Raw genomic sequence first — 14,830 nt, 5'->3', positions numbered from 1 at the left:
GCGAGCAGCGGTGAGGATGACCTTGGTCATGTTCCCACACTGCCCCCACCCGCTTGTCCCGGAGCAGCAAGTCTCTAAACCGCAGTTCTTCCCCCAAATCCTTCTTTTATTGTGACGTTTTAATATTTTAGGGATTAAAATCCCTGATGCGGAGCTCAAGATAGCATCCTTCCTTTTACCATGTTCTGGTCCAAATGGAAAGAATTTTGGTGAGTTTCCACGGAAACTTGTGAACTCTTAGTTTCGAGGGACACCAGCACCGGTGTCTTGTCCCAGCCTTGGCTGGCAGGAGTCACATCTGCCCCACCCCTCAGCCCTAGTAGCGGGGGCTTGCAGCGAAGGCTCCCAGGTTGGAAAATCGCCGACAGACTCAACAGATCCCGACCGGGACGCAGAGAGGAACGGAACCGTCACTGTTGGTGAGCCAAACCCAGCTCCTTGCACTTTTCCTTAAACCTCGACCACCGTTTCTTTAAAATGCCGTAAGCTTCTGCAAGGCGCCACTTAAGTACACAAGGGCTTTCCCCAAGTATGAGAGCTGTTTTGAAATAACCAAAGAGACAGAGTTTCTAAGCTTTGTTGGCTGGGCGAGATGGCTCACACCTGTAATCGTAACACTGTGGGAGGCCGAGGTGGGAAGATCACTTGAGTTATGGAGTTCGAGACCAGCCTGGGCAACAGCGAGACCTCATCTCTACTAAAAATATAAAAATTAGCCAGGCATGGTGGTGCATGCCTGTAGTCCCAGCTACTCGGGAGGCTGAGGCAGGAGGATCACTTGAGCCCAGGAGTTTGAGGTTGCTGTGAGCTAGGCTGACGCCACGGCACTCTACTCAGGGCGACAGAGTGAGACTCTCAAAAACAAACAAACAATAAAACCACTTAAATTTTGTTAATGATATCTTTTTCTGCAGAATGTATAGCAATCCCAGGGAACATTATTGGTTCGTGGGCTCTTCCTGACTGACATAGACACCTGTTCCGAAAGCCACATTTCATGGGCCTGACCCAAGTCATCAATGGTCCTCACTTGACATTTTTTCCCAGTTATAACCCACTTACTCTCGCAGCAGATGCACATCCTTGGTACTGGTGTGTTGGAAGTTCCACTAGATGGACCCAAATATCCATCTAAACGCAGGGCATTTCCTCCCAAGAAAAACACCTGATGGTGTGTCCGTGTGTCCTTGTAACTGTAAAAACAAATGATAGTTCTGGTGGCTTTCGGGGGCTGAGACGTTCAACAGAGAAGGGGGTTTGGACGCTTCCTCATGGAGGGAGGATTCAGCCGAGGGAGCGAGTGGCGTGTCCAGCTCGTGTCCCGCAGCAGCCGACGTCGAGAGAGACTGGCGCTACCCTGACGGCCGTGACGGTGTGGGTCTGCGGTCACCAGTTTGGAGGCGGAGGGTCAGATTGGGGTCCTGGTTCTGGCGGTCACTAAGCTCCGTGACCCGGGGTCGCTTGCCCTACCCGGCGTTCTCCCTGACGTCTGGGACTGCGACGAGGGCTCGCACCCGCATCCCGCCTAGACGGGAGTGGAAAGTGAACCGATTACGGGAACGGGCCTTGGGGGAGAAGGCGTTTAAAGGGTCTTTCTTTTGTTGTTTATTTAGAAGTGAGCTGGCGGAAGTTGTCTGAGCCCTAGAAGTGGTTTTAGGTGGGGACTCTGCCCCCCTCGGGGAGCCCGAGACCAGTGGGTGGGGGGAGAAGACCTCCCCCCAGGTCTGTTACATGGGCCTGTCCTGACTGACAGTGGGTGGCACCGTGGTCTCCGGGACCTGGAGGAGGGGCCCGAGGGACATCGGGTCTGGCCCTCGTTGTGAAGATGATGTCAAAGATGAACACAGCCGGACGGTAGAGACAGAGATGAAAACAGGTTTTACTAGTAACTACTCAGTAGGGAGAGAGCTGAGCCCCACTCTGATTTGTGCAGGAGGGATCTGGGCGTTTTCGAGGGAGAGGGAGAGGGGACCCAGGCGTGCAGTGGAATGGGGGGGGGCGGGAAAGGACAGAGGTGGTCAGTTAATGTGATCAGGCCGGCCGTGCCTGTGAGCGGCAGTGGTGGAAGTCAGGGTTCTGTCCCCCACACAGACCAGGAGACGGAGGCCCTGTCCTTCCCGATGTCCAGTTCAGGGGGAGGGTCTTAGGTGCTTGAGTGACGCGTCTGAGTCTGCAGAGACACACGTCTGTAAGTGCTCTAAGGAGGCGGTCAGGCCTGCCGTCAGGCGTTGGCTGAACCAACGGTAAGTTTTCCTGCAGAGTTGAGCGGCTCAGGCAGGCATTTGGTGAGGGCTGGGTGAGGGGTGCGGAGGAACTCGGGAGGAGACCCCCCGGCACGAGGGATTTTAATGCCCCAGTTCAGGGGAAGATCCCTTCCAGCAGGTTTATGGGGTGTCGGGACTGAGAAGGAAGTTGAGGGGCTTGAAGGGCCCCCTGGAAATGCTAATAGGCTGAGAAGGAGGCAAGTCACGGGGCAGATGATCGAAACCCACCCCCGGTGAAGTCTGGTGCTGGCAGGAAGGGCAGGAAGCGGGGTCGAGGGTCGCGATGCTGGAACGTGTTGCCCCGGCACCCGTGAGCCACGTGGCGGCGTGGCCTTCTGTTCGTGGGGTGATTTCCCGCTCGAGGTTAGGGGCAGTTGAGGGTGTCGGACGTTCACCTCCTCGGGGTGCAGTCGGTGACTTTCTGATGAGCAGGAGGCTCGCTCTTCCCTCCTTTGCGGACGGACGGTGACGGGCCCGTGTCCTTTCTCCTTGCGGCACCTGACTGGAGTCCACGATCGCAGAGCTTGCTGTGGGGTAAATTTTTCAGGTTTCTGTGGTTATCTTAATTGCAGTACCACAAACCTGCACTGTTATTTCCAAATGGACGGAGTTGCCGTGTGCCTACGGTTCTCCAGTTCCCTGTGAACAAGTCTGGGTTGGAGTGCACTGCTATTAAATCACTCCAGTTCTCTCCCATGCTGTCTCAAAATCTTAGTTCAGAAAAACACAATAATAACAGTTCTGATGCCTTAGTTTTAAAAAATAATGCCTCTTTTTTTTTTTACGGTTTTCAAATCAAAACACCCACACGACCTCATTTTGCCTTCACTGTAACCCTGTGAAGCAGTAAGATGGGGCTTTGCATCCTGGTTTTGGAGATGGGGGAACTGAGAGGAGGCTGCCGTCTGCCCACTGCCCACTGTGGCTCCATCTACCCTCCCACCCCGTCCAGAATGTGCTGGACGCGTCCAGGGGCCAGAGACGGCCACGAGATTCGGCTCTGGGCTTGTCCTCCAGAGCTCAGAGTTCACTGAGGGAACGAGTTGTCCAGACACCGACCATTTAATTCTAGAATCAGCTCTAGGGACCGCGGCTTCCGGCTTCCAGGGTGGAGAGCTTTGCAGTTCAGCTCACCTGGATGTGGACTCATTCTTGGGAGGGAGCATGAGGGGTGCAGGCAGCCAGCTGAAAGTGTCACGATGTGCTTGGGGCTCATTTGTGACCTGGTGCAGCGGATCACACCTGTCTGAGGGTAGTGCTGGCAACGGAGGTAAAGATGACCCTGGCGGCTCCCACCTGCTGTCACCAGCATCTTTCTGAGAGAGAAACAGCGCATTTCCACACTTTATACCTGGTTTTTCAACAGAGAAGAGAAACAGTGGGAGGGAGGGTGACACCAGGGAAAGAGCACAGACAGGCTTTGGAGCCAGGTGACGTGGGCTGCATGGCCGGCCCTCTGCTCGGCCCCCGAGTGACTTGGAGAGGCCACTTGCCCTCTCTGGGCCTAGGTTTCTTCATCTGTGTCACAGGGTAGCGGCACCTGCCTTACTGGTTTCTTGAGAAGGTTAGAGGTGATTACATGCATGTGCGTGGCCAGTGCTGGGTAAACGGCCGCTGGCGCCATCAGCTACCTGGTTAAAATCCACTCCCAGACCCATATGCTAGTTCCCATGTAAAAAAATTTAACACATTTCCTATTTAAAATAATGTGACCTTTTCCCCATTTCCTATTACAAATTAATTAGCAGCATGCTAGGAGGTGCACTGACAAAATAGTTCTATGCCTTTAACTTCTCTTACTGCAGAGTTTTTATTTAAATTAATTGTTTTTTAAAAAGCCAGAGTAACTGGTGCCTGCGGTAAACATGTAGTTTAAAAGGCATAAATTAAAAGTGACTCTTCCACCTTGTATCCCCCTGCCCTCCAGCGACTGCCCAGGGGCCCCATGTCACAGTTTCTGGAGTCTTTCTCGGCTGGCCACGTGTGCTCGGGCACCCACAGGTCTACACGTGTGTGCCGCGTGCACTGTCGTGTACACTCATTTTTTATTTCCCCGCACAGTTTATCTGGGATGTGGTTTCTTGTCAGCATGTATAGATACAGCGTACTTTGAAAAATGGCTACATGGTATCCCAAAATTCACACATACTGGTATTTATTTAACAGCGATGGGATTGGATGTGTGCCCATCCACCTCCTCTCTGTCCCCGACTTCCAGGGAAACTGTCCGTGGGTGTTCTAGGTGGGTTGTTCATCCAGCTACCTGCCGGCTGGACCGTCTGACCCCTGAGCACCACGGACCCCAAACCTGGCACAGCAAGAGAGGCCCAGGCTCATCTGCAGCTCAGCCAGCGAACTTCTGGGGATGTGTGAAGCCCACTTCGCCCTCCGAACTTGCAAATTCCTAATTTATCAATTGGAGATTGTTTGTTTTTTCTCTTTTTCTTAAAAAATTTTGAATTTGCACAGATAGTAGTTTTCTTCTCTGTTTACATTCTTATAAAATGTGGAAATCTAGAAAATCAAAAAGAATAAAATACAAATTACCAGTTATCCCATCCCTTACAGACAATCACTATTAACTTTGAGGCACATTTGCTTTTAGTGCTTTCTCTGTAGTGCGCTGTTGTGTTTTTGTTTAGAGCATTAATTATATTTGACCATTTTCCCCATATATACAAATTCTGCATAAATAATTTTTAATGGCTGCATGATTTATTATCTGGCTATGCCATAATTTATTGGACCATTCATCCGTACTTAGACATTTTATATACTTGGGTTTATGGATAAATCTATGAGGATTGTCTTTTCCTACGTTTGTGCGGGATGGATTTCATGGAGTGGAATGACTGGGCCAGTGGTTATTGATCCCTATTTCTCATTGATCTGTATTGCCAGAGCCCTTCAGGAAGACTGTGCTAATTTTTAAGTACATCAACAGTATGTCAATGTGCTTATTTATCAACATTTACTATAAATTGTATCTTAAAATTTTAGACAAAGCTGTAACATGACCTTATTTAAACATTATTTCTTTTATTACTATTAGTAATCTGTATTTAGAAAGACTTTTGGCATAAACCAATTGGGAAAACCAATAACTGAAAACACTGTAGCAAATTTTATTGTAGTTGTAATAGCACCTTGATGGACTGTGATACAACTTACACAGAACATTCCTTTGACGGTTAATTTGGGTGGCGTCTTAAATACGATAGGAGGTGGACTCTGGGGTTGATTGGAAGCCTCTTTTGCTGCACAACCTTAGCATAAAATCCGGAATTTTCTTTATTGTGACAAATATATTAAATTAAAATTTATATTACTCTGAAAAAAAGATGTATTTTTCAAATTCTAAGTTATTTGCATTTAAGGAAAAAGACAAAACTGCAGTAACAGTAGATGATAATGTAAAAAAATTAAGCAGAATTGTGAGATTGAGCTTGTGTGCTGTTAAAGGATATCAGTGACATCATTCGTTATTTTTAGACTTAGAAAATAAGCCCGTATTTCCCCTAATTTTAGTATGAGTTACAAGGGTTTGCAGCTATGCCCAGGTGCCTTTGACTGTGGCCTAGTCTCATTAACAGCAGAGAACTAATGACTTTGCTCTGGGTTTTGAAAATCTACTAAGTATTCCCTTCCCCCCAACACAGACAAATAATACAATAAACCCCTTGGGGTCACACGGAAGCTGCCTTAAAACTGCAGGAATGAAATAAATTGTTTCTATTACCTCTCAAAGGATTGCACGTTATTTTCCTCAGGAGCTAAGAGACCGTCTTGGCTCCGCGGGAAGGGAAATAGCTGCACTCTTTAAGGCAAAATCCCCCCTTGTTTTCCAAATGGACACAATTTTCTTCCATTTTACCCATCATAGTAGTTGGAGGCACATTTTTTAAAAAGTGGAGTTCTGTCCTATTCATCCGGGCATTTTGGATTATATAAAAAGATATATTCTTATATTATGATGTCAGCAGGTGCTCAGATGTTCTGTGCAGCGTGGGGACAGTCCCCTGTGGGGCCTGGTGTGTGTCATTAGGGCTGCTGAGAGCATTGCGTAGTTTTCACAGTGCTACGAGTGTATGTATTTTTTCTTTGAATTTTCAATGTTTTGCCCTCAAATTCAAGGTATTAATGAATGCTTTTCTTTTTATTCTTACAGTGTTTTCACAAATGGAAGGTTATTTATTCCACCTGTAAAAATCATTATACCCAAATTCAGTCTGTCCGACTGGAATGTCGTGCTGGCCGTGGTTGGAGAGAAAGTCTTCCCCCTGGGCGGCGTGCGGAAGTAAGGAGACTCCCGCCCCAGGGAATGGGGCGAGGGCAATGACAGCGGCTTGTTTCTGTGCTTTCCTATGAGAATTTTCTGCCAGGACCAGCAAGGTCTAAAATGACTCATCCTAAACTCTAATTTTAGTTTTTCAAAGCAGACCATATTTTCTCCGTCTTGGTACCATACTTTTCACCAGTCTCATTCGCTTGTTCATTCAACAAACTGCTGGGCGTGCACCATATGCTACGTGCTGCGAACACAATACAGCATGAGGAGCAAGAGCCCTGCTCCCTGCCGTCCCCGCGGGGGCGGGAAGCACAGTGTGGTGAGAAGCCGCAGCTGGTCTGCCGCAGGCGCTCAGCCGGGCTGGGGCAGCCAGGCCCGGAGCCGGTGTCCGAGCTGAGACCTGGCAGACGTGGGGAAATGCATTCCGAGGGGCCACAGGGCGTGTGTGAAGGGGACCGCAGGGTTGTGGCTGCGAGCCTGGGCGTGGGGGCCAGACTCGAAGCCACGTCTCCTCTCTGCCACCTGTATCTTTGCTGCCTCAGGTACATTCTCACCTTCCTGATGCATGTTCCCTCATCTGGAAAGTCGGAAATAATAATAGTTCTACTTCCAAGAGTCATGATACGTGTCAGGTGCTTAAGACAGTACTTGGTGCATAGCAGGCATTAAACGGCGGTTGTGAACACGACCATGACAGCTGGTGAGGGCTGAGCAGGCGTGGCGGACAGGGAAACGCTTGCCCGCGCGTCATATGAAACGCAGCGTGATCGTGCGGGACGCGGCGGGACCTGGGCTGAACCTCGGGCCCGTGAAGGCCTCACAGCCCAGGCAGGGGCTTGCTGTCTTGCAGCCGAGACGCGTGCAGTCCCGTTTGTGGGGTGAGAGCTCACGGTGGCAGTGGTGACGACGGGTGGGGTGGGAGGTGAGAGGTGGGAGCTGCACCGGGCGGCTGTGACACAGTCTGGGTGGGCCTTTAGCTTTGAGGACACACATAGGCCGGAAATGAAGAAATGGACAAAAACATTCCTTGCAAATGGAAACCAAAGGAGAGCAGGGGTAGCTGTACTTAGATCAGACAAAGTAGACTTTAAGTAAAAAAGTGTAACAAGAGATAAAGTCATTGCACGATGATCAAAGTGTCAGTCTGTCGAGAAGATGCAACAGTTACAGACACACGTGGGACCAACATCTGAGCAGGTGAATACATAGTGTGCAGGCAATGCCAGAACTGGAGGTAGCAATAGACAGCGATACACTAATCGCAGGGACGTCCATCCCCCACTTTTGACAACGAACAGATCGTCCAGACAGAAGATCAGAGAGGAAACAGCAGGGGCCAGCACCGGTGCAAACCAAGGGGACCCGACCGGAAGCCACGGAACATTCCCTCCCGGAGCAGCACGTTCTTCTCCAGTGCACACAGCACCCTCTCCAGGGGGAGGCGTGTGTCCCACAAAACCAGTCTTAGCAAATTTAAGCAGATTGAAATCGTATCAAGTATCTTTTCTGATCACAATGATATGAAACTACGAGTCAATAACAGGAGAGAAATTGGAAAATTCACAAGTATGTGGAAATTAAGTGCCACACTCCTGAACAACCAGTGGGTCAAGGAGGAAATCAAAAGGGAAATAAAGAAAGATCTTGAGACAAATGAAAATGGAAATACATACCAGAAATGATGGGATGCAGCAAAAGCAGCTCTGAGAGTAAAGTTCACAGTGAAAACCGACTACGTTAAGGAGAGAGAGAGATCTCAAATAAAACAGTCCAACTTTACACCTCACTTTCATGAACAGAACGAAGAATAAAATCCACATGATCCTCTCAATAGATGCAGAAAAAGCATTTGACAAAACTCAACAGCTTTTCATGGTAAAAGTTCTCAACAAATTAGGTACACAAGGAACGTACTCAACATATCAGAAGCCAAGTGTGACCAGCCCACAGCTCACATCACACTCAGCGGTTGGAAGCTGAAAGCTTTTCTGCTAAGATTAAGAAGAGGTAAGGGTGCCTTTTGTCAGCACTTACATTCAATGTAGTGCTGCAAGTCCTAGCCAGAGTAATCGGACAAGAAAAAGAAATAAAAGGCATGCAAATTGTAAAGGAAAAAGTAAAATTGTCTCTGTTTATAGGTGTTATGATTTTATATATAGAAAACCCTGGACTCCACCAAAAAGCTCTTAAAACTAATAAATGAATTCAGTAAAGTTGCAGGATATAAAATCAACATACAAAAAATAAGTTGTGTTTCTGCACAATAACAATAAACCATCTGAAAAAGAAATTAAAGAATCAATTATTCTCTTTGATAATGGCATCAAAGAGAATAAAATTCTTAGGAATAAATGTAACTAAGGAAGTGAAAGATCTCTACACTGAAAACTATAAAACTGATGAAAGAAATTGAAAAAGACACAAATGAATGGAAGGAAATCCTGTGTTCACGGCTCAGAAGACCCCGGAGCAACTGAACTGACGGGGGCTCCTTTCCAAGGTGGGGACGCCACAGACCAGCCGGTGTGGGTGCTGGGGACTCTGGCATGTCTGGGGACCCCGGTCTGGGCTGCAGAGAGGGCTGAAGCCAGAGCTTAGACTGGGGATTCGTCAACTTGTGTCCAGCGAGGCTGTGCTTGGGACGAGGCCCTCCGGAGCTGGCCTAGAGCAGGTGCACAACTCAGGTGCCTGCAGGGTCTTTCCTCGGCCACCCGTCACCTTGTGGCAATGGGAGGCCAGCGTGGCCGGACCGTACTTTTCACAGGAAGGCAGAAACATCAAATCATTTAAAACAGAGACAGTAATCATCCCCTGGTCAGTTCTTTTTGTGTCCCTGGTCTGCCCACAGGTGAGGTTTCAGGTGTTTGATAGGAAGAACCCTGTTCCCCGTATGGTTGCCCTGATGCCTGGGCCTGGTTTTTGTCTCTCCGTGGGGCCTCCCTAAGCTGGTGCCTCATTAGGACCCTTTGCCCCAGCTGCTGCTTGTTGGAATTCTCTTTGGCCCCGTGCTCTGTGGCTGTGGAGTACCTGGGCCTGCGCCTGTCCCCAGTCCTGCATCCCGGGCCAGCTTGGGGGAGTTCTCGGCAGGAGGTAGAGTTTGGAGCAGGAGACCAGGGAAGCCTCCGGGGAGAGTGCAGATGAGGTGCAGACTCCAGAGCAGAGGCTGGTGGCCAGGGCTGCCTGGGCTCCCAGGGAAGGACGCCAGCAAATGCCACCGCCGAGGCAAGTGAGATGAGACCCAGAATGTTCTCTCCAGCCCGCCCTGAGCACTGTGAGGCGGGGCCGGTGCGGGTGGGCTTGCGTGAGGGGGAGAGGCGGAGACGGGAGTGTGGGTGCCTGCGGCCGTAAAGGGGGGGGGAGGTGCTGCAGGTGGAGGACTGTGGCTTGAGGGACTCAGGGCAAATATGTGTCGTCATCAAACATGAGGGACACCTGCGCACCTTCTCTCCTTGAGGGGAAAGTCCTGAGGAGGGGAGAGCAGACCCTGCTGGTGGGAGAGGGCTGGCCTTGGAGGATGGGGGGACAGAGGCTGGGGACCCCCTCCCTGTGAGGTGGCGGAGGGAGGAGAGGATGGTGCAGGTGTGGAAAGGTTTTAAGGAGAAAAGGAAGGTGAGTGAATTAATGCCTGGTAATGTCTGTCAAGTAGGAAGGAAGGTTGTCTCTTGAGAATGGCGGGAAGGAGAATGGGGGGTGGCGGGGCTCGGCACGGCAGGACTGCTGGCAGGGCTGTGGGCCACCGGACTGGGTGCCGTGTGGCTCTCGGCACTCGGTGGCCCGGGTGAGAGAGGGGAAGGCAGATGGACTGTGAGTCCGTGGGTTGAGAGGGGGTCGAGGTGGAGTGTGAGCCGGTGTGGTCCTGGACCCAGGGTCTGGCTGCTGCAGCGGTGCAGGGGGCAGTGACGTGGGGCAGGAACGTGGGGAAGGGACCAGGGAAGGGGAACGGGCGAGAGACTGTAGGCTGAGGGGACAAGACATGACCCTGGGAACGCTTCCGGGGGACAGTAAGGTCCAGAGCATCCCGTGGGAGTGAGCCGAGGGAACGCAGGGAAGACCAAGGTCTTTTAAGCTGAAATGTGAGGTGCTGTGAGGTGATGCTGAGCGCCAGAGACACCTCTGTGGACAGCGATGGTCCCTGCTGGGGACACTGGGGCGGAGGAGCAGGAACCTGCGGTCCCGTCCGTCCATGACGAGCAGTTGTGATGCCAGCAGTGAAAACTGTAGGTATCACATTTGCAAGTAGGACATGAACTACTGGACGTTCCGAGCGACGGAACCGTGACTGACCTTGTAGGAGTGGCGCAGGGCCAGGCAGACCTCAGTGTCCCGGAGGGGTTAGACGCTTGTGTATGAAGTGACGCTGTAAATGCCCAGGTGGGTCCAGGATGCAGCGGTAAATATTAACTCATTATTCTCAAAGAAATAGACTTGTGGGCAGTAGATAGATTTGGGTGTATTTCTAGAGGAAGCAGGAAATAGTAGTGGGATTAACCTTAAGCATTACATATAGAATAGTGGAAGAGCAAGAGAGAAAATCCTCACGTGGCAGAAGTGAGCAAGGGAATAGGACATTTAAAGGGGAAACAGGACATTAGATTAATAAGCTTATTTCCCCCTTGGACTTAAATTAGTTCTTTACGGTTGGGATTAGAAAAAGTGCAGAGCTTGGAAATAAACTAAATGCTTAGAAAGAACAAATACTAAGCGTGAAGAGTGATGTCTACGCATGCAACAGAATTTTTAAAAGTCAACGCACATGTTGCTGTTGAAGCAAACTGCAGCTGGTGCTCCGCACACGTCTGAGAAATCGTTCGTAGTTATCTGTTTATCAGCCCTCGGATAATGTCAATGTGGCTCAGCTGAGGTTTGCATGATGCCTTTCCTCTGTGCGCGTTAGAAACCCGGCTAATTGTTCTCTGTGGTAATAAAATCAGCTGATTTATTGGCTAGTTTTCAGCTTTCGGTACAATGTATCAGTGTGGCCGGGAGATATCCTTGGGTGAAATCGCTTTCGGGGAGATGGTGCTTGTCACAGACGTTGGTTGGCGCTGGTGACGCTGTCCCGGGCCAGTGCTCGGGTGGGAGCCGCGGCCGGGGCAGACAGGCACGGCCCTCACCTCTCCGGGCTCGGGGCGGCGGAGCAGGCGGACGTCAGGGGGGAGTTACGGGGGCTCGTGCTCTGAGAGGGAGCACACCTGGGGGGGGCCAGCCCGAGACGTTTGCGGGGAGCAGGGTTGGCGCACGCACTTCCCCATGCATGTGCCCTGCGGCCTCCCTTGCTCTCCCCGGTCCGGGAAGATGGGCGTTGTCGGAACTGCCTGGGTGCGAGCCAGCAAGACGCGCTGCAGGAAAGGAAAGACGCTTAGCGGGGCTGCAGGAAATCAGGATGAAAGAGGGTAACCGGCCTGAGGCTCCACAACCCCGAATTCTTTCCCGGTTACCTGCCGGAGGACAGGTGATGAGCTCACCTGGAGGATTTCTTTGCGACCCCGAAGTGCGATGATTTCCACTGTCCACTGTCAACCCAGTCGGCATTTGTCGAGCATGTTCCACGTACCTGACGCTATTCCAGGGGCCGTGGAGTGGTGAAAACAGCCAATCAAGCAAAACACCGGAACGCTCTGCAGGACACTTGGGGTCTTGCCGTCTTGCCGGGAGACGGGTCCCCCGCGTGACACAGTTAAATTGCAAGAGGAGGCTGTGCCCAGAGCCGGGCCGGTGGGAAAGGGGGGGCCTTAGCTCTGTGGGAGCTCCAGGGCAGGGTGGTCAGGGCCAGGCGTGCAGGAGGCTCGTGGGGTGGGATCTGCGCTGGTTCCGTAGCTCCGGGCGGTGGAGAGTGAGGGAGGCCGTGCAGGGCCGTGGCCTGGCAGTGGGAGGAGGATGGTGTGAGAGGGTCCCCTGGGAAGCAGGGCCTGGACGCAGTAAAACTTGGGCTTTGGGAAATACCAGCGGTGGGGGGTAGGCTTGGGTAGAGAGGGTTGGAGCAGACTGTGGGTGGCCCTGTGTGGCTAGCGCAGAGGTTTGTGATGTTTTATGAGCTCGTTCTGAGTGCCGGGGTAGAGTATCATGTGCACGCACACACACACGTGTGCATGCGTGTGCCCTTCCGCCCACACGCTCGGAGCTGGCCCCTGGGCCCCTCTGCCCTCGGCTCCCTGCACGGGGCTGGGCACCAGCGGTGCTGCTCCGGGGTGAGCACACAGCTCTTCCGTGCAGACCAGCGTGGGTGATGGGAACGTCGGCATCCGTGATTTGGGTGGCTGTCACTCAGGAGAGACTGTGGAGAAACGTGGACTTGATTTTGCTGCCCTCGACTAACTGATGGTGAAGGGGAAGACTCCCACCCCAAAGGCAGCAAAAGGTCAGAGAGGCGAAGTGGGCTGTTGCCATGGCAGCAGCCTCTCTGCCGCAGTTGGTGGCATCTGCTTGCCTGAATCGCTGTCACTTGTGGCTCAGCACAAGCTCATCCTGCTCATCTTGCCTGACTCCGTGCGTGGCCCGGTGTCGGCGGCGTGGGAGACACAGACACACGCTGCCGTGCCGGGGCCATGCACCTCGCCCGCCCCCCCACACAGGTGCTGTCTGAAGCTCCCTGGCGTGGTGAACCTGCCTTTCTTCACTCATCCGTTGATTGACACGTCCTTACTGAGAGCCTGGTGGGCTCCCGTCCAAACACAGCAGCGTGGTGGCGAGCGTGGACCTCGAGGGGTGCGCGTCATCTAGTGAGGGGACAGGCAGACGCTGAGGGGCGGGTCCCTGATAGATCCCGGGTGGGGAGGGCGCAGAGTAGAGCAGGGCTGGCTGGGGCTTCCCTGGGGAGGTGACGTTTAGGAACAAGCTGAATGGCAGGAAGGAGGACGGCACACCGTGATCCGTGTGACGACCATCCCAGGCAGAGGGGACAGGGGTCCAAAGGCTTGGGGACTGAAAGTGGTGGGGCCGCTCGGGGACTGCAGCGTCACAGCAGGGAACTTGTCAGAGATGAAGAGCTCAGGGCCCGGCCGTGGTGCCAGCTGCGATGCAGCCCCAGGGGCGGGATACGCTGGGTGGGTCCCGCCTTTTCCAGGTGCCCCAAATTCCTTCTCTTCCTCCAGGCCTGAGCCTGCTGCCCCAAGTTGTGACTTCCTCACACACCTGCGGTAGCGCTGTGTCTCCCCTCGCAGGGAGTTCACTCACCTGTCCTGTCCCTGCCACCGCGGTTGGCTTGCTAGAGCTAAAACAGCTCTCGTCTCCTCCTCGGTGGAAATCGTCACTCACTCTGACTGCATCCATGACAAGTGCCTCCCCTTGGACTTCAAGGCACTTTATAAACTGCCCTGCCCCGCAGGTCCACGCGTTCTGTCTGCGTGTCACCCTCAGTGGTGGCCTGTCCCCATGCCCTGATGGCTTCCTCCCCTCTTCCTGCGGTGAGATCCCACCTCCCCCTCCAAGTGCATTGTGTGTTCTTCCCCTGCGTGAGCCTGCGCTTGGATTTAACCCCTCACCTCTGGGGACTCCAGCACTTTGTCCTTCTCTTGTCATATTTGTCTCTGTAGGTTGCTGTACACTTCTGGACTTTGGGGAAGCAGAGATTGCCTTACTCACATTTTTATCCAACACGATGCCTACCTCACTGTCTTATGTGTGTAGATGCTCAGCACTGAACTGATTGCATCATTTCTTAAATAAATAAACTACTGAAGGAGTACTTGCCAAAAAAGAGGACTGAATAAAAACTAGACTAATATTAGTCTTTTGTTGCTTATAAAAATGCATATTATTTGCTAATAAATGCTGGTTTGTTCTCCAAGTATTGTTATAACAATATAAGCCAATTTGTTTTAATTTAAGCTATTATTAGTTAAAATTAATTGAACACCAACCAAGAGCTTAACATGTTCTCAAGAGCCTCTGAGCACTTGTACATAATTAAAAATACACTTTAATTAAAAAATCTAAAAATGGAAAGCCAGTCTGATCCTGGAGGAGCAGCTCCCGTGGGGTTCAGCCGGCCCGTTTGGGTCACGCTGGCTGCGCGTGTGCTGTTTCTCCCGTGGTCCACGTGCTGGTCGTGTTGTCAGAAACGCCCTCACCCTCTGGCTGGCCTTGAAACCTCTGCCCCGTTCCCTCTTTCTTTGCAGATTGTTTACGATGAACGGGCATCTTTTGGACAACTCGAAGGACTTGCAAGACAATCATTTCTATGTCGCTGCGGGACTGGAGACCTTCAAACACTTCCCTTACTGGAATTCTCCACGGGTTCCCAGCGAGGTCCAACAGTGAGCACGTCCCATCCCCGTCC

General features: G+C 51.8%; 1 protein-coding gene across 1 annotated transcript in view; it reads left to right on the top strand.

The window, feature by feature from the left end:
* Positions 1-14,830, top strand: part of DCDC2C (doublecortin domain containing 2C) — a 43,967-nt gene that overhangs the window by 8,412 nt on the left and 20,725 nt on the right. The window contains exons 4-5 of the mRNA XM_069493890.1: positions 6,433-6,561; positions 14,670-14,807. Of these exons, the coding sequence (XP_069349991.1) occupies positions 6,433-6,561; positions 14,670-14,807 (267 nt within the window). The remainder of the gene's footprint in view (positions 1-6,432; positions 6,562-14,669; positions 14,808-14,830) is intronic.

The sequence above is a fragment of the Eulemur rufifrons genome, chromosome 19 (genome assembly GCF_041146395.1).
Source record: "Eulemur rufifrons isolate Redbay chromosome 19, OSU_ERuf_1, whole genome shotgun sequence".
NCBI lineage: Eukaryota > Metazoa > Chordata > Mammalia > Primates > Lemuridae > Eulemur > Eulemur rufifrons.
The sequence above is the reverse complement of the archived record's forward strand: the minus strand, read 5'-3'. Positions and strand labels throughout refer to the sequence as shown.